Below are 25,329 nucleotides of genomic sequence, written 5' to 3'. Positions count from 1 at the left end.
GATTTGTTTTAAAAAGGTCACTTAAAAATACAAACGTATAGGTAGAAAGCGAGCGAAGCAAGCCGCCATGCTGAGTGTCGTCCCTGCCCTCTCCTGGCAGCGGCGCTCGCACACTGAGCGCTACTGCGCAGCTGCAGAAAAGTCTCTCAGGATGTGAGTTGCACCCCCTCCATTAGGCGCCTCAGTTTACGGCAGTCGCAGCGTGGGCGCAGTCGCCGCGTGGGCAGTCGCGTTCGAACCGCAGCGCCGACGCCGAGCCTGAGCCGCCTCACGATGTCTGAGGAGCAGGGTAAGAGGCCCTCCCCAAGGCTGCCCCACTAGCTTCTGCCTCTTCCCTCACCCTGTCTGGGGAAGGCTCTAACAGGATTTGCACCGCGCCCACCTAGAGGGCTGCTCAGGTGACCGCGGGATTCGCTGGTCATCTGCCAAGGCGTGTCGGGGATTGGCCTCTGGGCTGCTGTCCCTGATTGAGCAGTGTGAGTGTGGGAACCCGGGTGACTCGGGCCAGGGTGGCCCGCGGTCCAGGGCGTCCCCGGGACTTGAGGTGTCCCAGGAACTTGTGGCGTCCCCCAGGTTCATGGCGTCCCAGGGGCTTGAGGTGATTCTGGGACTCGCGGCATCCCCCGGGTTCATGGCGTCCCAGGGGCTTGAGGTGATTGTGGGGCTCGTGGCGTCCCCCGGGTTCATGGCGGCCGAGGAGCTTGAGGTGATTGTGGGGCTCGTGGCGTCCCCCGGGTTCATGGCGGCCGAGGAGCTTGAGGTGATTGTGGGGCTCGTGGCGTCCCCCGGGTTCATGGCGGCCGAGGAGCTTGAGGTGATTGTGGGGCTCGTGGCGTCCCCCGGGTTCATGGCGGCCGAGGAGCTTGAGGTGATTGTGGGGCTCGTGGCGTCCCCCGGGTTCATGGCGGCCGAGGAGCTTGAGGTGATTGTGGGGCTCGTGGCGTCCCCCGGGTTCATGGCGGCCGAGGAGCTTGAGGTGATTGTGGGGCTCGTGGCGTCCCCCGGGTTCATGGCGGCCGAGGAGCTTGAGGTGATTGTGGGGCTCGTGGCGTCCCCCGGGTTCATGGCGGCCGAGGAGCTTGAGGTGATTGTGGGGCTCGTGGCGTCCCCCGGGTTCATGGCGGCCGAGGAGCTTGAGGTGATTGTGGGGCTCGTGGCGTCCCCCGGGTTCATGGCGGCCGAGGAGCTTGAGGTGATTGTGGGGCTCGTGGCGTCCCCCGGGTTCATGGCGGCCGAGGAGCTTGAGGTGATTGTGGGGCTTGTGGCGTCCCCTAGGTTCATGGAGGCCCAGGGGCTTGAGGTGATTCTGGGGTTCGTGGCGTCCCCTGGGTTCATGGTGTCCCAGGGGCTTGAGGTGATTCTGGGGCTCATGGCGTCCCAGGGGCTCGAGATAACCCCAGGGCTGGCCGCGTTCCCTGGGTTAGTGGTATCGAGAGACTCGAGGTGACACTGGTGCTCGTGGCACCAGCACGTGGACAGGCGTCCGGCTTGAGGGCTGCGGTTCTTTCCAGATCCTCTAGGGCCATAAAACAATGTCGGTCGTCGCTGCTCGGGAGGCTGGGCCACCGCCAGCTGTTTCCCTACACCCTTTAGAGGGTGGCATGGCAGGCTCTGGCGCTAGAGTGGGTCTGTACAGCTGCCGTCTTTCCTTGAATTTATTTTCAAGATCTTGTGTGCACGTGGCGTAAGCTGCCGTTGAGCACTGGCGGTTAGGGCAGGAAAGCGATTTGGTTTAGCGGCGGAGGCGCTCCTGCAAGGAGAGGGTTTGCCTTGCTGGAAGAGCGAGGCTGCCCTTCGCAGCCTCAAATGGCGGCAGCCCTGTGGGGGGTTGGTTTGGAGGTGGTTCCCAGCTCCTCTCTGAGGGAGGCCAGCGCGTGTGAGCTGTTGAGACTTGGCTCCTTGTCAAGTCCTTGGTGCTGACTTTCTGGGACGAGTTGATCCCTTTTCATCCTTTCTCTTCCCTGGTGGAGGCGGGGGGGGGGGGGGGGGGGGGGTGGGGGCCGGGGACGGGGCGAGGAACAACCAAGTCTCTCAAACTTTATATAGAATTTGAGTTTAAAGAATTGACAGACTAGCGAGTCGAGTCGTATAAAATCTTTTGAGATTGAGAGGTTGATTTCGAGGCTTTGACGGTAACCGCGTTTGATCAAAGATAGTGCAGCCGCGCTGTTTTATTGGAAATACGTAAGCCAGGAGAAAGAGCCTAAAGAAGTAGGTGTGGAGAAGTCCCCGCGCATAGAGCCTGTTCTTTGCTTCAAGAGGGCAGTTGCAGGAGTCAGAGAATGCTACAAAATGTGCGGACCCCTGCAGAGCGGAGGAGCCCTCCTGTGCTTGCCCCGGAGCTCACCCCGCCTGCTGTACGGTTGAGCTTCGTTTTGCAGAAAAGGCTTTTGCAGAAAAGGCTTTTGCAGAAAAGGCTTTTGCAGAAAAGGCTTTAACTTCGTCTGCTGGGGATCGCTTCCCTCCCTCCTCTCCCCAGCTCTCCCTGAATTCGGCCTGCTCTAAGGTTTTATAAGATGCAGTGGTAAACTGGTTTAATGTTTACAAATAATGATTTTACCAGCAGCTTTTCTGCATGGTGTTTTATAAAGCAGGGCATGGGCTCGATTCAGTTTCAAGCCTGCCTGCACCAAGTGCTGGGCGATGGGATACAGGTTTGGTGGCATCATCTCCTTCCCCCCCAGTCTGGCGGACTTTGCAGCTTCTAGAGTTACTTATTTATTTTTTTTCTTGTTTTGCTGAGGAAGATTCACCCTGAGCTAACATCTGTTGCCAATCTTCTCCTTTTTCTTTTTTTAAATGTGAGCTGCCTCAACACCATGGCCACTAACAGATGGGTGGTCTGCGTCTGTGCCTGGGAACTGAACCTGGGCAGCCGTAGCAGAGGGCACCCAGCTTAACCACCAGGCCAGCAGGACTGGCCCTTTAAAGTTGATATAGACAATGGAAGGGCTGCTTTTGAGAGTCTTGACAGACAGGAGATTTAGAAAGTGATTGTTCAGTGTGACACACAGTTTTGCTAAAAAGCACAGTCTAGCCATTGTAATCTGCCCTGTTTTGCTGTGTATTCCTTGCAGTGGTCTGGATGTGGAACGCAGGTTGCAGCTCTCACATTGTGAACTATGCCTTATCTGATTAAGTTCCTGGCAACTTAGTTCCTTGCTGCTTGGGAGCATAAACTTCAAAAAACTTCTAAATATTATAATGTCTTTTAAAAATTGCCTGTGAAGGTTATGTATATACCTAAAGGAATTAATTGTAATCTTACAAATATACTGAGAAACCTTAGGGGAGTGGTCAATAGCTTTACTAGTTCCACTTTGAAAAGTCTGTTGATATACAAAAGCTTGTCTTAAAAATAAAATTTCAGTTACCTTTGTTATTTTCTTCGGATTATAAAGTCCAAAGTTTATTATAGACAGCCTTAACAGAGAGGTCTAATGAAGATAATTTTGCCACCCAGAGGTAGTGACTTAGAGATGACTAATGGTATGTTTCTTTCTGCTCTCAAAGTGTTTTCTGCTTTGAATCTTTTTTCCCTCTTTAGCATTATTTCACAAACATTTCTAATAGCAATATGTTCTTTGAGAATGTGCTTCTCATTGGCTATATACCATCCCATCATATGGAAATACTGTAATTTATTTAACCAAATCCCTTTTGTTTGGATAATTAGGTAATTTCTAATATTCTATTTTTTTCCATGAAGACTATTAAGTAGAATTCACAGCGTCTCTCCAAACCCAGCCCCATGTTTTATGGATGACAAAACAGAGACAAACAAAATACAGTGGATGTATCCAGCCCAAAGATCATACCGCTGCGTGGCTACAGAGCCTGAAATGGAGCCTATATCATGTGATTGCTAATTTAGTACCATTTTTATGCCACCACACCCCCTCACACTAGCTAATGACTTTATTCTAATGCTTTGGTCTATTTTATTATTTATTTATCTATTTAGTAAGATTGGCACCCGAGCTAACAACTGTTGCCAATGTTCTTTTTTTTTTTTCTGCTTTTTCTCCCCAAATCCCTCCAGTACATAGTTTTGCATATTTTAGTTGTGGGTCCTTCTGGTTGTGGCATGTGGGACCCCGCCTCAGAATGGCCTGATGAGCGGTGCCATGTCCGCCCCCAGGATCTGAACCAGTGAAAACCTGGGCCGCTGAAGCGGAGAGCACGAATTTAACCACTTGGCCACAGGGCGGGCCCTGCTTTGGTCTATTTTAAATAAATGTAATGAGAAAGCCCATTTATATATCATACAGTTTGCGTAATGTGCTATTTTTCGTAGTAATTAAAATGGTTTACCAAGTTGATATTTCACATTTTGTGAGATTCAACTTGAATTTGTTTCATAACATTTATTTTGTACTTTATTTCTGCATTATTATCATAAAGATTAATATTAATTTTTAGAGAACAAGTTTGGAAATTCACGGTCACCACAAAGTATGGCTATGTAAAATCTGTTGTATTATTTAAAAGTTAAAGGCATATCATTGAACACATAGAAACATGGGCCAGGTGGTCATGTTTCTTAAATGAGAAGAAATTTATTGCTTTTAGAATTGGAAGTACTAGAAATAATACTGTATGTGTATTTATATAAACATACATGTATACCTCAAAGCTTCATACTAAGCAATTGATTTCTTAGTTAACTTGCAGTGATTAAAGATATGAAAATATTTAATGCAATTTTTTCAGCTAAAATGGTTTTTAAACATGCCATCACTTTATAAAGTGGTTTCCTCTAGAAACTATTTATTTAATATGGCATCTAATCTAAACTTTCTCTTTGCTTATTCTTAGATTCCATTATTCTACAAATTGAAGTTGACAGTGATGATGGCAATGATATTAAAATTGAGATAATAGATTCTGACACAGAGTTCACTGAGGATGCATCTTCCACTGATGGCATGTTGACCACACAACCGACTTTTCAAGTCAGCTATGATAGCGATCAGCAACCATCCCAAATGTCACATGGTAATTTTCTTAAATTTCCTCTTCTGTGAAATTTTGCTCCCTGGTGCCCATTTCCAGTAAATTGCTTGAATATTGCTGTAACTTTTACATTAATTAGTTATTATCAGAGGGCCAAGCTTCGTGGTAATATCACAGTGTTTACTTTTGCTTACATTTTCCCTTCATTTAAGCTTTGTCATGTCTCCTTTTTCCTTTTTTCTCTGTGAGGGGTGGGGAGGTAGCCTCAGAAAGCTTTGGGGAGAATGTATTCTCTGTTTCTGAAAAATTATTTATACCGGACAACTGTAATTATAACTATTTGGTGGCAAAGCAAAAACTGAACTTATGGGAAAAACAGCTTGGGTCAAGAGTCCATGGAACAGATGACATGATTGTCTAAGTGGAAGATCTCAAAGAATCAACAAAAAACTCCTGGAACTAATAAGCAATTGTAGCAAGATTGTAGGATATACAGTTAATACCCCAAAGTCAATCCCTTTCCTATGTCAGCAATAAACAATTGGAACTTGAAATTACTTTAGCATCCAAAAAGAGTTCCTGGAAAGTGGGTCCGCAACCAGAAATGCTGTAGCTACTTGTCCTTCCTGCGATGCCCTCTCAATCACAATAATGAAGGAAATGTGAGGCCATTCATCTCCTCACTTATACACAGAGCCAAGAGACACTAACCATTTGGAAGATTTCTTCAGTAGCTATGACAATTTGTTCTTTGCCCCTTGCTTAGAGAATAGGGTTTCCTACTCTTTAAAACATTGAAATGTTATTGCCTAGATTGGAGGTTGGCAGACTTTTTCTGTAAAAGGTCAGATAGTAAATATTTTAGGCTTTTCAGCCAGAGGGTATCTATATTCATAAAGGATATTGGTCTGTAATTTTCTTTTCTTGTAATGTCTTTATCTGACTTTGGTATCAGGATAATTCTGGCCTTATAGAATGAGTTAGGAAGTGTTCCCTCTTCAGTTTTTTGGAATGTGAGGAGGATTGGCGTTAATTCTTCTCTAAGTGTTTGGTAGAATTCACCAGCGAAGCCCTCTGATCTAGGGCTTTTCTTTGCTGGGGGGTTTGTGATGACTGATTCCATCTCTTTACTTGTCATAGGTATGTTGAGATTTTCTATTTTTTCTTGAGTCAGTTTAGATAATTAATTTTTTAAATTCTGAGAAGAAATTATTTTCTCAGAGACCAGCATCAAGCAATTAGGAAATAGATAGGCAAAAACCCCAATTGATAATGGCTACAAATAAATATTAAAAATTCTAAGAAATAAATCAATGAAAAATAGCAGAACCTATAGGAAAGAAAAGCAAATACTTTACTGAGGGTCAGTCATAAAATAAGGTTTGAGTAAGTGGAGAGACACAAATTGTTCTTGGAGGAGAAAAAACACTGTAGTATACCTTAAAAAACCCCCAAGACCTTGGGAAAACATGTTTAAAGGGACAGTTGGTCATTTACCTATCAAACACTAAAACATTTTAAAGGTACAATTATTGAAATATTATGGTACTAGTTCTGAAATAGGAAGCCAGATTTAATGCAATAGGAAGCTCATAAACAAAACATAAAATTTAGAGTTAGTATACTATAGTATGTTAACATGAGAAATGTGGATAGTAAATCATGGTGGTACAAATGCTTAACTATTGGGGGAAAAGGCCCATTGGATTTCATCTCACATAGCACACTTAAATAGTTTCAAGATGAATTAAAGAGTTGAATATCTAATAAATGGAAGTATGGAAAACTAGAAGGAAATAGAGTTGAATGTTTTTCTAATCCCAGCGAAAGATTAAGTATAGAAGCAATTCAAGAAATCACAAAAATATTAATGAATTTGATGAAATAAAAACAGAGAACCCCTTCCTATCTCAAAAACATCAGACTTCAAAATCACATCACCACCTGGGAAAAGTGTTTGCCGAAAATATATGTTTCGAGGGTTATTATCCTTAAGATAGCAAGACCTCCTACAAATCAAACAGGAAACAATGAAACCCCAATAGGGCGATGAGCAGAAGACATGAAAAATAAGTCACAGGACAAGAAATATTAATTGATAGAAAGCATCTGGAAAATATTCAGCTGCATTCGTGGAGCCCTGAAGTGTTCACAGCCTTTGACCTAGTGATTCTTCTAGACATCCATTATGAGGAACTGTTCAGAGATGTGCATAAATGTTTATATTTGAATGTGTATACATCATTATAATAAAGTAGTGAAAAATTGGAAGCCATATAAACGTCCCACATAACCTTTGGACATTCACACAATGGAATATTATGCAAAAGCATTTAAAAATATTTTTATAAATGACATGCAAAATTGCTCAGATTATATGTACAGTATGATTCAAACTACATAAAATATATGCAGAGTAAGAAAAGAAGAAGGAAATATATCTAAAGTTTATAATAGCTATTGGTGATGGATTACTTTATTTCGATTCTGAATTTTTTTAGACTTTTTACAGAAATCTGTCACATACAAAAATATGCACAAATCATAAATATATAGCTTAAATAATTTTCAAATTAACATACACCTATAACCAGCACCCATATCAAGAAATAGAAGATTATGAGCTCCCCAGAATCAACCCTCGCCTCTCTCTTGTTACTATCCCCCTCTTGCAAGGTAGCACTATCCTGACATCTCCCACCATTGATTACTTTTGCCTATTTTTGAGCTTTAGATCAATTGAATCATACACTATTGTTTTAGGTTTCTGGACCCAATTCCAAGGTGTGTGTTGTGAGGGGCTTCCCACAGCACTGAACAATTTTCGGACACCAACAGGGTGTCTGAGAATTCAACTCAATTCTGACACTATGTGCCCAGAGATAGCGTCAGATTCCACAGGTTGAGGGCTCAGTGCTACAAGACTCTCCCCCTCCCCGCTTCAGACACCAGTCGCAAGGCCAGGCTCTTACCTGTGCTTCTGACCAATAGGCTGTAAATCGGAGGTTCCCACAACCCCCTCCTCAGGCTCAATTAATTTGCTAGAGCAGCTCACAGAACTTACTTACTAGATTACTGGTGTATTATAAAAGGATATAGCAGGAACAGCCGGATGGAAGAGATGCATAGGGCAAGGAATGGGGAAAGGGCCCGGAGCTTCCATGCCCTCTCGAGGTGCGCCGTTCTCCCCAAATCTCCACGTGTTCACTAACTCGGAAGCTCTCCAAACCCTGTCCTTTTTTGGGTTTTTATGGAGGCTTCATTACGTCGGCATGATTGATTAACTCATTGGCCATTGGCGATTGATTCAACCTCCAGCCACTTGCCCCACCCCGGAGGTGGGAGGTGGAATGGGACTGAAAGTTTCAACCCTCCAATCACATGGTTGATTCCTCTGGTGACCAGGCCCCATCCTTAGGTGATCTAGGGGCATTCCGAAAGTCACCTCATTAACATAACAAAAGACTCTTTTATCATTCTCAACACTTAAGAAATTCCAAGGGTTTTAGAAGCTCTGTCAGAAACAAGGATGAAGATGAAATATGTATTTACTATAAATCATAATATCACAACTATGTTCTCTTTTGTGTCTGGCTTTTACTCAACATTATAGGTTATGAGATTCATCCTCGTTGTTGGTAGCAATAGTTGGTTTTCTCATTGCTGTATACTCTTCCTTTGTAATAAAACACCAGTTTAATTATTCTTAACTTGTATTAGTTTTATAATCAGTAAAAAAAAAGTTGAAAAAGTAAAAATTGAAGTTACAGTTCAAATTGGAGGTATTTTATAATTGAATTTCCCCCATAATATTAATCTGCGTTTCTCTAACTTGAGAGTCTTTCTGTCCTTTGGCTTTCTGTCTTCTGAGCCTTTCTTCATTAGGATCTCCACTATGGAATTAAAGGGAAACAGGAAAGGAGACGGAAGGGGCGGAAAAAATTTCCCTTCTTCCCTTCTAGGTTCTTTGGCTGATCTAATAATCAAATTGACATAAAATAGGCATAAAACAGGAGAAAAACAAACAAATTTTATGTGTACAGGAGCTCCATAAAAATACGAGACCCAAAGGGAGCCAGGTAATTGAGGCTTATAAACCATCCTGAGCTAAGGAGAAGGGTAGAGGTCCGAGGACCCCAAGGGGAGGAGGGCCATTCACATATATACAAAGGGAAGGGAGGCGAGGAGATGATTGGAAAACAAAGGCCGTCGTGTTGTGCAGATAAGCTTCTTAGGCAAAAAGGCTTCTCTGGTAATGGGTCTCTTCTGTGGCAGGCCCCCTTTCCAATGTGAATGTAGGCAGTTGAGGGGGTGGTAAAGAGCTTTTCCTGAATCTGCAGGGTTTTGATTGCCTTTAGCTCAAAATAATGCTCATGCCAAAGTGGCATATTCTGGGGTGACAAATTCTGCTCCCCTTCAAGATGAAACTTGAATTCCTTCATCCTGCCTCTCATTACTGCCCTGGCTCAGGATGGCTAACAGGAATCAGGTCCCTCATTAATGCGCCCCTCCCAGGACCATGATGCCAGCCTTCCAGTCTCTACTGCAAGATATAATGTGATAACATTGCACTCAGTGTCTTTTTCTGGTTGCAGAGTTAAATGACTCAGAACCATAACTGAGCCTACATAATTCTAGAAGATTTTTTGGCTTCTATTTCACATACATTTATTTAGGTTGAATATAAAATGGAGCTGCAGAAGCAATCCTAATGTTAGAGCTGAAATGACCTTAGAGACAGTCTCAACCAGTTTTCACCTGGCAGGTGAGGAGGCGGCATCTTTAGTGGTCTGCCCAGTCCACACCGTGGTGGGGGCCCAAGAATAGACTGCTGACTCACATTTGGAGGCCTGCTGCCTCCCTAAGTAAAAAGCCTTTTTGAGCTCCTTGACAAAAGCAGTTAGGAACCTTGTCCTCTTGTTCATCTGTTTCCAGCATTTACTCTGCAGCCTTCATGTTGGGAAGCATCCACTTCACAGTTTGGAACTGTGTTTGGTCTTGATTCTTATTCCTAGACGTGGGCAATATAGCCTTTCAATTTTTAAAGACTTCTTCTAGATCGCTGATGGAAGGATTCTTGTTCTGTCACTCTAAAGTTCAACCAGGACTCTGATTCAAATTGAGTTGGCATTCTGAGAACATATCCGTATTAAGTTTATTAAGGTAGTAAGTGTGTGAAGTTAACTTCTTTATGTGTTGCTTTCCAGGAGTTGAAGGTTTAGTAGTACAAGGTGACCAAGCGATTTCACAAATGAACCATCTGGGAAATTTAGAAAGATATCATCCCGATTCAGCGGAAGTGGAGTTTGACCCGTTGCACAATAGACAATCATCTTTTCCAGAGGAAGATAATATGGTTTGTATATTAAAGTGAAAATCTTTCTTTGTTTTTTCCATTCTGCTTTATTTTTTTAAAAAAATTGAGTTTAATTTCATATAGTGAAATGCACAGATCTTAAGTGTACAGTTCAATGAGTTCTGACAAATATGTATACCCACCTTCCATCAAGATAAAGAACATTTCCATCACCCCAGAAAGTTCTCTCATGCCTGTTTCCAATAAGTCTCCATCTGCCTGAACCTTGGAGAAATACTATTCTTATGGTTTTTCCATCATAGATTAGTTTTGCCTGTTCTAAAACTTCATATTAATAGTATCATACAGTATACGCTCTTGTGTCACTGTCTCTTTTCCTTAGAATAATGTTTTGGAGGTTCATCTGGTTGTAGCAATGTTTCATTGCCGTTTATTGCTGAGTGGTATTTCATTGTATGAATATCCATAATTTGTTTATTCATTCTCCTTTAGAAGGACATTTGGGTTGTTTCCAGTTTTTGGCTATTATGAGTAAGGTGGCTATGAACGTTATTATGGAACTCTCTTTGTGAACGTATGTTTACATTTAATTTGGGTCAATACTCGGGAGTGGAAATACTGAGGTGGATGAAAGTTTATAAGAAATTGCCAAACAGTTTTCTGAAGTGGTTGTACTGTGTTACTTTTCCATCACATTCTGTTCTGCTTCTTGATCTCTGAAGTTGAATAAAATAGATTATTAAACTATAGTTTAGCTTAACAGAGAATGCATTTGTTTACTTACATAAGGATGAGGATAGTAATACCACCTATGTAGTGTAGGCAATTCTCTTAACTTCTATCAGCTCTGATATTTTCATCTTTGGGGATAATTTTAATTGTCTACCAAGAGTCATGGTTTCTGACATAATTATGTGAAAGCGCTTTGAAAAGCAGAAAGCACTATACGAGGGTAAAATAGCAATATTGTTTTCTTTTTTTTTAAAGATTGGCACCTGGGCTAACAACTATTGCTGATCTTTTTTTTTTTCTGCTTTATCTCCCCAAAACCCCCTGTACACAGTTGTATATCCTAGTTGCAGGTCCTTCTGGTTGTGGGATGTGGGACGCCGCCTCAACGTGGCCTGATGAGCGGTGCCATGTCCGCGCCCAGGATCTGAACCCTGGGCCGCCGCAGCAGAGCACGAGAACTTAACCACTCGGCCACGGAGCCGGCCCCTATTGTTTTCATAATTACTAATCTATAGTATAATTCCATATAATTTTTTCTCTCTAATAAGTTTATAATGCAGAACCAATTCAGATAATTTTTAAAACAAAGATATTGATGACTACTTGGTATGTTTATATTAAAATTACTCTTATAGTCCATAATTTATCCTTAGAATAAAGAGTTATTGTAATTAAATTTAATGGTTATTTGCTGTCTATTTACTTATTTATACCCTGTTTTATTCCAAAAAGGGATTTATGGTGACTTAGAGATTAATTTATTAAGAAAAATAGGTACCTTAAATGTTTCCTATTTTGTCCACGGAGTGGCGCTGTTGGATTATTTGAAAATCAAAAGCAATGTAACATTCGGTTCTTTGTTCCTAGTTAGAAACATTTGCTTTTAAAGCAGTTCTGGTGCCAGATTGCAGGAAGACTAGTCTTTCTACCCTAAAGTACCTAAGGGGTCAAGCTTGATGGAAAATAGTCTCTTAAGTGTACTTGGCTACTGAGAAAACAGTTCTGCTAGTACATCTTTTCATGTTGTTGTAGTATTTACAGTGGGCAGAGGTCCTTCAGGGCTTTGGCGCCTCTTGAAAGCAAAATTCAAGTCCCGAACTTTTCTTTCAGCTCTTTCTTTCATATTTCCTTTCGGTTTACTAATAAATCTTCCCTAGGCAAGAACATGAATACCTGATTGTGAAGAAGGTGTCCGTGTCATTAATGAATGCACATCAGACTGAATATTTATGTAATATTAATTGCTAATTGCCAAACATATTCGCACTTACTATCATAAAGAAAACTATTTCTTTTTCAGCCCCTGTGTACTGTGGAGTTACTCTGAACTTGTGAGCTCAAGGAAATATTTCTCTCTCGTGAATTTCTATGCTTCCTTAACAATGAGCACTTAACAAGACAATGAGCACTTAACCGTTTTATTTTCCTCTTTTCCTTATCTAATAGGAAATTCACAGCAGTTTTGTACCCTGTTTCAATAGCTTTTCTAATTTTTGAAATAATTTTAGATTTACGGAAAAGTTGCAAAAATATTACAGAGAGTTCTTGTGTACACACTTCAGACAGCTTCCCTTGATGTTAACTTACCTGCATAACTTAAAATTACGGTAATTGTATAACCACAGTAGAGTTTTCAAAATCAGGATATTAACATTGGTACTGTACTATTAGCTAAACTGCAGTCCGTGTTTGAATTTCACCATTCTCCTTCCCCCATGTCCTTTTCTGTTCCAGGATCCAGTCCAGTATCCCACATTGAATTGAGTTGTGTCTCAGTTTCTTCCACTCTGTGACAGTTGTTCTTTTTTTCTGTCTTTCATGACCTTGACATTTTTGATGAGTGTACCCATCAGTTATTTTGTAAAATGTCTGTCAATTTTGGTATTCTGATATTTTCTCTTGAATAGATTGAGATTATTCATTTTTGGCAAGAACACCACACAAACGATGTCTCCTCATTGAATCATATCAGGAGTACATGGTGTCCATATATCTTTTTACTGGTGATGTTAACATCAGTCACTGGGTTAACATGATATCTTCTGGATTTTTCCACTGTAAAGTTACTGTTTTTTCCCTTTGTAATTAATAACTATCTTGGGTGGGAGGGTACTTTGAGACTATGCTAATATCCTGTTTCTCCTTAACTTTTTGCCCACTGAGTTGAGTTAGCTCATAGATTTTACCTGCAACATTCACTACTGTGGTGTTTCCCTAATAATGGTGACTCTCTATTTCCCTCATTTCTTTGTATTTATTAATCGGAATTCATTTGTAAGGAAGAGCTGTCCTCCTCCATTTATTTATTCAATTATATATTGTATATCAATATGGACTCATGGGCATTTATTGTATTATATGAGTTATAATTCAATATTATCATTTTATTGATCACATTTTTTAGCTTTGGCTATTGGGAGCTCCTTCCAGTTGGCTCCTGTGGCCTTCTGACATGCCCCCACTTCTTTTTTGAGTGCTTCCTTATTTTCTGACATCATGAGTTGTTCTGGGTTCATTTATACTTTCCCTGCCCCAGCCCTGGAATTCACCTATCTCCAAGGAACCCTGATTCCTTTTATTGGAGAGTGGCATTTGGAAACCAAGATCTGGACACTGGGTGTGTTCATTGCTACTCTTGTGTCATTGATCTTAGGCCCTCTCAGTGGACAGAGCTAGGAAATAAATGTATGTGTACTAATCCATGTGTACACAAAAATCTATATTTCTATACCTGGCTTTATATATATTATAAACTATATGTTCAAACTGGTATTCAGTACCTTTTCTTGAACTTAGGTTCTTATATAATAACTTCTTTCCTTACCCCCATTTTTAATCAGCTCTTATCTTTTTGGTTGTCATATGAATGTGGGTTTTGGTTTTACTTTATCTCTGCTTTATATTATAAGACTTCTGAAATGTTTTGGAATGTAGGCGAAAAGAAAAACAATTAAAATCGATAAATATATAAAGTGTTATTTTTTCCTAGTGCTTAATTTGACTCCTAGCGATATTTAGCACTGACTATTTATTTTTATAATATTAATAGATGAGCGATGCATCTGAAGTTTTCCATGCTGAAAATCATCAAAACCAACTTATGGAAGTTCAACAGTGTTGTGAGGTATCAAAGTTCTGTCTCTTAAATGTAGTTTTCCAGAATACTGAGCTAAAATTTTTTTCCCTCATTTAATGTCATTGTACTATTAATAGAAATTTGCTATGCCAAGTTCTGTATGATTATCACTCCATTGCAATACATTTAAAAAAATTTCTGGTTAGAACCGCATCCCTAGGTGAAAAACTTGGAATAAAAATTCAGCTTTTCTAGCCTTAAACAACAACAACAGCAATAGCCCATAACTGGTCAAATGTAGGTAAGTCTCTTTCATCTAGATTGGTCAGTATTTAATTTCTCCAACATACTCTTTTAAGGAAATTGGCTGATTTGGATGAAATTTAGGATGTGCCTAAATACATATCAAGATATCTCATTTGAAACAAAATGGCAGCCCACCACTGTTCTTTAAAGAGTCTATCTTACATAGCTTTGAGGGGATTTTGTAAAAATTAGTATGTTGGTAGAGATTGATGGAAGTATGTAATTATCAAGGATTTTGTGAGCTGCATACCCTAGAGCTAATGATGTTTATAAAAAATAAACGTTTCTTAACATACAAAGTTTCTTGAATAAAATGAGCTAGCATACTTTGAAAAGTAAAAAATGTTTACATGAGTTTTATCATTATTATTGAGAACAGAAGTGGAATGCTTAAAGGGAACATATCAAGTCTTCTGGGGAGGATGTACAGAGGGTGGGATGTAGCGGGGAAGGAGGGCTTCTGATTGTGAGCAGGGCTGTCCCTGGCCTGCCTTACACAGGCATCCATGACCACCGAGGTTGATGCTGCTTTGCCAGGGCCTTCTGAGCAATTGCACAAGGTGTGGTGGGATATGGCATCTATGATAAGAAATGCCCAGGTTCCAAAGTTACCCCTGAAATGGGCCAAAAGGGCTCCTGTTCATTTCTCCTAATCTGCTAGCTCTCTCCTTTCTTCAGCTCCTTCCCTTACCAGTCTAGACCACATGGTGCAGCACTTTCATGTTCTCCTTTTTTATCCTTGCCCAGCATCCTCTTTAGTAAAACTGTCCAGTCTGGGAAGCAGAGGGAGGACCTCTGCTGGGACCTGTCCACGGCCCTGTAATCCTTCAACAGCTCTCTAGTCAGCTCTCTCTCCCATCCCTGAGGAGCTCAGGCATCCCAATCCTTGCCTCTTATTTCATGGAGAAGATGGAGGGCATAGAGCAGAAATCCCCTCCAAGTCCTGATTCCTCTCCCCATAGCCAACAAATTTGCCTGGATCCATCCCTGCTGACCTCCTTCCTGAATATTCGAATGGGAAAGGTGTCTTCCTCTGTAAGGCTAATGCCTTTGCACGTTTTCTGCATCTGACCCTCTTTCCCTGTGCTCAGACACTTCCCTTCCGTCATCCCTCTCTCTCCTATATCTTCAGCTTCAGTCTCTGTCTCTCTCTCAGCATGTTCTCCCACAGTTTAAAAAAATCTCTTCTTTTGGCTTCCCGTCCCTCTTTAGCTGTCATCCTTTCTCTTTCCTTCCCCTTAATAACCCAGCTCTTTGAACATCATTTATATTCACTGTCTAAACATCTGACTTCCTGTTTTTGTCTCTCTTTTTTAATCATAAAAGTAAGACATATGCACATAGTTCAAAGAAAAGTTAAACAGTAGAGAGTGGGCTTCACTGAAATAAGGAAGTCCCCACCATTTTTCTTTCCACCCTCAGCTCTATACTTTGGAGGTAACCACTTTTAATAGTCTTTATTTTAAATTTTTCTTGTGGTTTCTGCCGTTATCTAAATAATATACCTATACTCTATTTCTTTTGGTGTTAACTTGCGGTGTTAACTATTAACTTTACCACTGTGAAAGATGTGGAATTTAGCTCTTTCATCTTCCTCACCCTGAAATTAGTTATACTCTTACTTGTAGTTCTCTATTGCTTACTGTTAGTTTTTACTAATAAACTTCTGTTACTTGTTATATCAGCTTTCAACAGCAGTCTTTGAACCGCAGTCATGCCCCATCACATAAGAATCAGAAATTAGCAATCCACAGACTATCCTCTACTTGTCTTCCTTCCACTTCCCATTTCTCATATTCCTAACACTGTCAACGTGTATAAATTCTGCTCTGTAAACTATCAATAAGCCTTCCATGTTTTGGATATAGGTTATTTCTAAAAATCAAAAACAAATAATCCGTACTTACAATAGTAGGATTTTGTAAACATTATTTTCTATAGAACCAAATCATGTCATTGGCCTCTCATAGGGAAAGAAATAGAATGTTATGTTGCTGATTCTCTGCTGGTCAGTGTCCCGAGCATCGAGGTCAATGGATTCTCTCCTATATTCTACCAGCACTCAAAATCATGTCATATTCTAGTTGGCTTTCTGTTTGGACTATGGCTTTATTTGTCTAAACATTTGCTTATGTAGGAGATTTTTTCCTCTTGGAGTTTCTGCTGAGCTTTTATTTATTTATTTTTGTTGAAAAAAGAAATACACATTTTTCATCTCTTTGCTAGGATTTTTAAGCTTCAGAGTCATTCTCCATGTTGAATGGGATCTACTTTCTTCTTAAAGTCGTTTTTACGCAAATCCTTCCTGTTCTAATTTGAACCAATTACTTTGTAGGCACAACTGTCATCTCAGTACTTCTTTCAGTTGCCTGCTGTTTCTTGGAGCCCATGGCTTCCTCATCTTGGATTCCCCTCTGGTTTTCTTCTTCATTTTCCCTGAGTAACTACCCCTTAAACATTTTTTTCCCAGAAATGTGCATATGAGTTAAATTTCTAGAGTCTTTGCATATCTGAAATTGTCTTTATGTCCCTTTATATCTCTTATGTCCCACATTTGTCTCTCACACTGAGTATGGATATCTGTGTTCAGAATTACTTTCCCATAGAAATTCTATTCTAGCATCCAATGTTCTTGAGAAATCTGTTAGTATTATGATTCTTTATAGGTGAAATTTTTTCTCTGTCTTTGGAAACTTTTAGAATCTTTTCTTTATCCCTTTTCCATATATCCTGCTTAGCACTACATGGACCCTTTAAATTTGAAGATTTGCGTCATTCTTTAGCTCTGGCAGAATTTTTTCTTCATTTCCTCCTTTCCATGTGCTCTATTCCCTCTATCTGGAATGACTTTTAGTTGGATGTGACAACCCCTACATCATTCATGTTGCTTAATGTTTGTCTCGTTTTCTGGCTCTTTGACCTATGTACAGTGTTCTGGGTAATACTCTTAACTTTATCTTCCTGATGTTCTGTTTATTTTTCTTTGACAAAGTCAATCATATTTATAATTTTCAGTAATTTGTTCTTATTTTCTGATTGTCACTATTTTTTTTTTATTTTTTTAAATTTTTTTTCCTTTTTCTCCCCAAAGCCCCCCGGTACATAGTTGTATATTCTTCGTTGTGGGTCCTTCTAGTTGTGGCATGTGGGACGCTGCCTCAGCGTGGTTTGATGAGCAGTGCCATGTCCACGCCCAGGATTCGAACCAACGAAACACTGGGCCGCCTGCAGCGGAGCGCGCAAACTTAACCACTCGGCCATGGGGCCAGCCCCATGATTGTCACTATTTTATAGCGTTATATTCTTGTTTTGTGGATGTGCGAAATCAACCTGAATAATCTCTTCAGGCATACTGTTTGGATTATTAAAAGTATTCTTCTGTTTTTGAAATTACATCTTTCTCTTCTAAGTTCATTTGTACCGTCCATTGGTCCCTCTCTGCTCAGTCTAAATCTACCTGAACGATTTCCTCTTCACCAAAGGTTTTGATTCAGTACAGTTCTGACTCTCAAATCTATGTCTTACCCTATGCTGCTCCCCCTAGAATCATGTTTGTATCTAGGCGCCTGCTGGAGAACTCTATATAATGTGTACAAAATCATCTTTTCCATATTCCCTCTCTCAGGTTAACTACCATCATCTCCTTAATTGTTTAAGCCAGAAATTGAGACACTGTCCTTGATTAGTTCCTTCCCCTCTCCCCCATTTACCAAATCCTGATGGTTCTCTCTCCTTAATATCACTCAAAACAGTTTTTTCCATTGTAATCACCACGATCTTCATCCAGACCCTCATCATTTTTCATTTTGAACTTTTCTAAAAATGAGTCTACCTCATGTCATTCTTGTGCTTGAGTTTCTATTGCCTTCAGAGTAAAAAACTAGCTATGGTACTACTTGCCTCCCCAGCCACCTTTCCGAACACTTTTTCCTCTTAAGTCTCCTGCTTTGCACTAAACTGGAAATAGTTCTCTAAATATATTATGCTTATTCATGTTCTGGTATTTTTTAATATGCCATTCCTTCTGCCCTGTATGCCCTTCCATGCATCCTTACCTGGTGAACAATTTCTCATCTTTTAACTCTCAATACAGGCATATCCTTCTCTGAAAAGCCTGCCATGACTGCCAGCCTGGGTTAGGTCCCCTTTTTCTGTGCACGCTTAGCCTCCTGTTCTTACCTTTGTCGTGGCACTGGTAATAATAATGATAATAGACAACTGAACACCATTGGACCGGTCATCATGTAGTATTTGTTGTTATTATTATGTTAGTATTAACATAATATTATAGCACCTCGCTGTGTCCTCAAGAGAACTCTGAGAGAGATTTTCACAATCTATTGAGAGATTGAAGTGCAGAGAAGTTAAGTAACTTGCCCAAGGTCGCAGAACCAAGGAGTGGCAGAACGCTAATGTTTGAACCCAACCTCATCCCCTAGAGCCTGTGCTGTTTACCTTAGTGCTCTAGGCCGGTGGGTCTCACACTTGATTGTGCATCAGAATCACCTGGAGGGCTTGTGAAAACACAGATCTCGGAGCCCCACTCTCAGAGTTCCCGAGTCAGTAGGTGATATTGATGCTGCTGGTCCACGGACCACACTTTGAGACCCGCTGCTCCAGGCTGCTGATCACTTTCTCTGTTGAAATTGTCTCTTTACTTGTCTCTCTTTCCAGCTACAGTGGGAGTTCCTAGGGCAGGAGCTGGCTTTTTCCTTGTTTTTAACGTCTGTGTTCCCAGCATCTAGCAAAGTGGCCCTGACAGGTGGTGGGCCCTCAGTAAATGTTTATTTGAATGCGTGAGTGAGGAAGTGGTTCTGGCCTCTTCCTTAAGTGTATCTTCTGCCCGAATGAAATTTCTGCGTATTTCAAGAATTCTCAGGTTTTATCAGTCACACACCTGATTGGCATGCAGGGGACGCATACGCAAAGGTTTTCTAAGGTTCATTGTTGATTGCACGATTTTAAAATACTTTGAAGCCAAAAGTCACATCTGTTCTATTTGGCTCATTGTTCTTTCCTGAGTGGAACGCTCACTGCCTATTAGTTCAATACCATCATTATATGGAAAGAGGCTCTTTGGCCTTGTAGCAGATTTGAAAGTTTCTTTCCTAAAATAGCACCTTCCTTGATGTAAAATGCCTCCATCATAAATGTGACGGCTTCCAGGAATTGTGGTACGCTGACTCTCCAGTAGCAAAGCTGAAAATGCTGGCATGACGTGGAGTAGCTGAGGAGGAGATGGGGCTCCTTACCTCAGCCGGCTCGGCTCCACGTCGCCTAAAACCAGGCATCAAGTGGGAAACAAGACATTTCTGACGGCTTGAGAACTTTGTTTCTAGCAGTTAAAATTTGGCTTATTGATCTTTTTATATGTTACTTTTCTTTTGAAATAGGAACTACTAAAATATTTTTTTATTATAATAGGATTTGCGTGAACTTATTGAAAACACGAATAGACAGGTTAGCCACCTTTATGGAATCGTTGCAAAAGATCAACATTCTTGGGAGAAACCATTATCAGTCAATTACGTAAGTGTCATAAAAACATTTTTACTGAGCCAGCCCTGATAGCCTAGTGGTTAAAGTTTGGCACGCTCTGTTTTGGCAGCCCAGGTTTGGTTCCCAGATGCAGAACCACACCTCTTGTCTGTCACTAGCCATGCTGTGGTGGTGGCTCACATAGAAGAACTAGATGGACTTACAACTTGAATATACAACTATGTACTGGGGCTTTGGGGAGCGAGAAAAAAGAGGAAGATGGGCAACAGATGCCAGCTTAGGGCGAATCTTCCCCAGCAAGCCCCCTGCCAAATTCTTACTACTTTGATAAATCTCTAGTTCCTAAATCCTAAAGATGCCAGTCAGTTAGAAGTGAGTGAACCAATAACTCTGTGAGACTGCAAGTCTGATCCAGAATTACTTTAGTAGCGCATAGGAGACTAAACCTCTGTGGGAAGAATGCTGAAGTTAAGGTTTGAGAAATTATGACACTGAATATTTTTATGTTTGTAACCATAATGTAGGAAATGCAATCAAAATGTAGGGTTGAAGAGGAATAAAAATCATATAATAAAAATTCAGCATTTGTCTTTAATTGTGGAAAATGATGTTGCAGGGAAAATAGGTGTTAATGCTTTTGCTAACTTTTTAATTCTTATTTTTACTCACAGATGATTTATATTGGGTCTGTGTCATTTTAGAGGGTAACTAGATTTACACAAAAAAGTTTTGATTGTATACTTCATGGAGAAATTAAAGTCCAGGAACCAAAGAAAACCCATTCTGTTCTCTTACCCTGGACAGGGAGATGGCGGGCTGTCTTTGCCAGTGGAAAGTCGGGAAAGCTCTGTCCAGACCAACTCTGTAGGAACGTCTCTTCAGTCAAATGCACGCCTGGAACTGCAGCAGCCGCTCCTCCAGGAGAGTCCACTTCCCAAGATTGTCTCCACACATTCTTTACAGCCATTTTATACACCAGGCGGCCCCGTACCTGGTCTTGCTGTCCTATCCTGTCCTTTGGGCGAAGATGTCAAAAGTATCAACAATGTTACCTCATCTGCCCAGGCTCCTCTAGCAGTACCTACAGCACTTCTGCCACAAGGGGAACTCAGTCTGGCCAACATCCCTGAGATGATGCACTGCTCAGTTTTACTGGGAAATAACAGCATGGGTCCAGACGCTGCCTCGTCATCTCTTGGCACTCCTCCCAATTTTGGTGAGTTTGAAGTGGCACATATTATAGATAGCATCCTTTAATCTAGATTAAAAATCATCCTTAATGCAAACTAGAGCTATTCTTTTTTAATTAAAAGTTTTATAGTGAAATAATTGTAGAGTCACATGCAGTTGTAAGAAATAATACAGAATGATACTCTTTACCCAGTTTCCCCCAATGGTAACGTCTTGTAAAACTACAGTAAAATATCACAACCAGGTTATTAATGTTGATATAAGCCATGGATCTTATTCAGCTGTCCCCAGTTTGACTTGTATTCATTTGTGTGTCTGTGCATTTAGTTCTATGCAATTTTATTACGGGAGAAGTTTTGTATGTCTACCACCATAGTCAAGGTACAGAACATTTTCACCACCACAAAGATCATTTGTGTTGTCCTTTTATAACCACACCCACCACCCTCTGGTGGCCCTGCCCTTCCCATTCCACTGTCCCTAACGCTTGGCAGTCACTGATCTATTCTTCATCTCTAGAACTTTGTCGCTTCCAAATTGTTATATAGTTGAATGCGTATAGGTCATAAACTTTTGATATTGGCTTTTTTCACTCAACATAAGTCCCTGGAGATAACCAAGTTGTTGCGTGTATCTCTAGTTACTTCCTTTTTGTTGCTGAGTACAATTCCATGGTATAGATGTGCCATAGTTTATCCAGTCATCTGTTGAAGAAAATTTTGGATTTTTGTTTTCCAGTTTTTAACTCTTAGGAGTAAGGCTCTGTGAATATTCACGTACAGATTTTAGTGTAAATAAAAGTTTTCATTTCTCTGACATGAATACCCAAGAGTGCAATTGCTGGTTATATGTTAATTGCATGTTTAGTTTTATGAGAAACTTCCTGTTTTCCAGTGTAGCTGTGCCATTTTGCATTCCTGCCAGTTATGTATGAGTGATCCAGTTTATCCGCATCCATGTTTCTGCTCTTTCCATTGTTCTTTTTTTCTTCTAATGTTTCATGATTCCTTCTTTCATCATGTTTTTCTGATAGGCTTTCCATTAACCTTTCTTTAAAAGTAAGTCTGCTGGGGACAAAAAATCTTTTAGTTTTCCTTTCTGTGAGAATGTCTTTATTTCCCCTTCTTTCCTGAAGGATAGTTTCACCCAGTATGGAATTTGTGGATGAGAGTTCTTGTATTATAGCTCCTGAAAACTTTTTATTTATAGAAATGCCAGTAACAGCAGAAACCAGCTTTGAAAACGGTGCTGAGTCAATGTATTACCCAATTTTATTGGGAAATGACAGTGGCCAAGATACTGACTCTTCATCTGTCTTCATCCTTCCTGATTTTGGTGAGTTTGAAATGATACACATTACAAATAGCAGTGTTTAATCTAGATTTACCAACATCCTTAATGCAAGTCAGTGGTAGCTCTTTTTTAATTAAGCTTTTTATTTTGAGATAATTTTAGATTCATGTGTAGTTTTAAGAAATTACACAGAGTGCCCATTTGTGCTTTACCCATTTTTCCTAACGATAATGTCTTGCAAAACTAGTAAAATATTACCCAGGATACTGACATTGATTAAATCCACATTTGTGTGTGTGTGTGTGAATGTGTATTTGGTTTTGTGCAGTTTTATTCTATGAGTCGGTGTGTCTGTCCGCCACCATGGTTGTGATACAGAACACTTCCGTCATCACCACAAGGACCCTTCACATTGCCCTTTTGTAACCACAGCCACCTCCCTCTGGTCACCCTTTCCTCCCACACTGCCCCATCCTAACCCCTGGAAAGCAATGAACTCACCTCTCTTTCTATAATTTTGTCACTTGAATATTGTTATTTAAGTGGAGTAAAATACTAAATAACCTTTTGGGCATGGCTTTTTTTTTCACTAAACATAATTTCCTGGAGAGTCATACCAATTGTTGCATGTATCAATAATTCCTTCCTTTTTATTGTTGAGTACCATGCCATCATATGGATATACAACTGTTTATCTGTTTATCCATTGAAGGACATCTGGGATATTTGCAATTTTTGGCTATTTCAAGTTAAAGTCTATCAACAGTCATGTACGGGATTTTGTGTAAACATAAGTTTACATTTCTTTGAGATGAATGCCCAAGAGGGCAATTCTGGGTCATATGGCAATTCCATGTTTAGTTTTATAAGAAACTGCTAAAATTTTTTTCAGAAGATCAGTCCCATTTTACCTGCCACCTGTAATATATAAGTGATACAATTTCTCTACATGCATATTTCTTCTCTTTCTATTGTTCTTTCTTTCTTCTTGATGCTCAAAGATCCATTGTTTCTCATATCCTTTCTGTTTGAAGATTTTCCTTTAGCCTGTCTTTAAGGGTATGTCTGTAAGGGAAAAGTTCTTTTAGTTTTTGTTCATGTAACAATGTCTTTATTTTCCATAAATTAATGATGGACAGTTTTGCTATGAATAGAATTAACTTTGAGAGTTCTTTTCTTAAGCATTTGAAAAGTGTTCTTTCTGTGTATACACCAAAAATAGCAGAAACCAACCTGGAAAACAACCCTGAGGCAATGAATTACTCAACTTTATGGGGAAATGACAATGGCCAATGTTCTTCCTCTTCATCTGTCTGCCTCCCACCGAATTTTGGTGAGTTTCAAATGATACGTATTACAAGTAGCACTGTTTAATCTAGATGCATCAACATCCTTAATGCAAGCTAGTAGTAACTGATGTTTTAAATTAAACTTTTTATTTTGAAATTATTTTAGATTCACATATGTTTGTAAGAAATAATACTAAGAGATCCCGTTTAGACTTTGCCCTTTTTTCCCAATGATAACATCTTCCAAAACTATATCAAAATATCACAACCAGGGTATTGACATTGATGTAATATGCAGATGTTATTGAGATGTTCCCAGTTTTACTTGTAGTAATTTGTGTGTATTTATATTTATTTCTATCTGATTTTGTCACATGAGTAAGTTTGATATCCACCAGCACAGTCAAGATACAGAACATTTCCATCACCACAAGGATGCCTCGCCTTGCCCTTTTATAACCACACCCACCTCTCTCAGGTCGCCCCTTCCTTCTCCATGCCTGTTCCCTAACCCCTGGCAAACAGTGGTCTCTATAATTTTGTCACTTCAGAAGTGTCATATAAAGGGAATCTTATGGTGTGTAACCCTTGAGGATTGTGTTCCTTTTACTCAGCATAATTCCCTGAAGATTCTCCCAGGTTGTTGCGTGTATCAATACTTCTTCCCTTTGTATTGCTGAATAGTTTTCTATGATTTCAATATGAGATAGTTGTTTTTAACCATTCACCCATTGAAGGACATCAGTTTTTTTTCAGTTTTTCATATTAGGAAGAAAGCTGCTGTGAACATTTATGTACTGTTTTTTGTATAAATATAAGTTTTTATTTCTGTCGTGAATGCCCAGAGTGTAATTGTTGAGTCTATGGTAATAGCATGTTTAGTTTTATAAGAAACTGCCAAACAGTTTTCCAAAGAGGCCGTACTATTTTTCATGCTCACTAGCAATGTATGGGTGATCAGTTTCTTCTCATCCTTATTTCTGTTCTTCCCATTGTTCGTTCTTCCTTCCTGATGCTCCAGATTTCTTTCTTTCACTATATCCTTTCTGTTTGAAAATTTTCCTTTAGCCTTTCTATACGGGTAAGTCTGCTAGGGACAGATTCTCTTAGTTTTCCTTTGTTTCAGAATGTCTTTATTTCATCTTTTTCCTGAAGGATACTTTCGCCTTAGAATTCACTGTTGAGAGTTCTTTTCTTTCAGCACCTGAAAAACTCGTACTTATAGAAATGCCGAGAAAAGCAGAAACTGGCCTGGAAAACAGCTCTCAGACAATGTATTACCCAGCTTTATTGGGAAGTATCACTGATCCAGATACTGACAATTCATCTCTCTCCCTGCCACCTGATTCTGGTGAGTTTGAAATGATAGATAGTTCAAGTAGCACTGTTTAAATCCATCAACATCCTTAATACAAAGCAGTTGCAGCTCTTTTTTAAAGTTTTTATTTTGATGTAATTTAAAATTCACATGCAGTTGTAAGAAATAATACCGAGAGATCCAGTTTGTGCTTTACCTATTTTCCTCAGTGATAACAGCTTGCGAAACCATAGGGCAGTGTCACTCTCAGATATTGACATTGATGCAATCCACAGATGTTATTGAGATGCCTCCAGTTTTATTTGTATGTGTGTGTGTGTGTACATGTTCATGTGTGTAATTAGCACTATGC

General features: G+C 40.1%; 1 protein-coding gene across 1 annotated transcript in view; it reads left to right on the top strand.

The window, feature by feature from the left end:
- The first annotated feature begins 143 nt into the window (after window positions 1-143).
- The window catches only part of BEND2 (BEN domain containing 2), a 55,251-nt gene continuing 30,065 nt past the window's right edge, over window positions 144-25,329 (top strand). Inside the window, exons 1-9 of the mRNA XM_070603891.1 lie at window positions 144-289; window positions 4,819-4,998; window positions 10,164-10,312; window positions 14,055-14,129; window positions 19,812-19,916; window positions 20,691-21,102; window positions 22,287-22,412; window positions 23,593-23,703; window positions 24,861-25,010. Coding sequence (XP_070459992.1) covers window positions 274-289; window positions 4,819-4,998; window positions 10,164-10,312; window positions 14,055-14,129; window positions 19,812-19,916; window positions 20,691-21,102; window positions 22,287-22,412; window positions 23,593-23,703; window positions 24,861-25,010 — 1,324 coding nt within the window. The 5' untranslated portion in view covers window positions 144-273. The remainder of the gene's footprint in view (window positions 290-4,818; window positions 4,999-10,163; window positions 10,313-14,054; window positions 14,130-19,811; window positions 19,917-20,690; window positions 21,103-22,286; window positions 22,413-23,592; window positions 23,704-24,860; window positions 25,011-25,329) is intronic.

This window comes from Equus przewalskii, chromosome X (genome assembly GCF_037783145.1).
Source record: "Equus przewalskii isolate Varuska chromosome X, EquPr2, whole genome shotgun sequence".
Classification (NCBI taxonomy): Eukaryota; Metazoa; Chordata; class Mammalia; order Perissodactyla; family Equidae; genus Equus; species Equus przewalskii.
The sequence above is the reverse complement of the archived record's forward strand: the minus strand, read 5'-3'. Positions and strand labels throughout refer to the sequence as shown.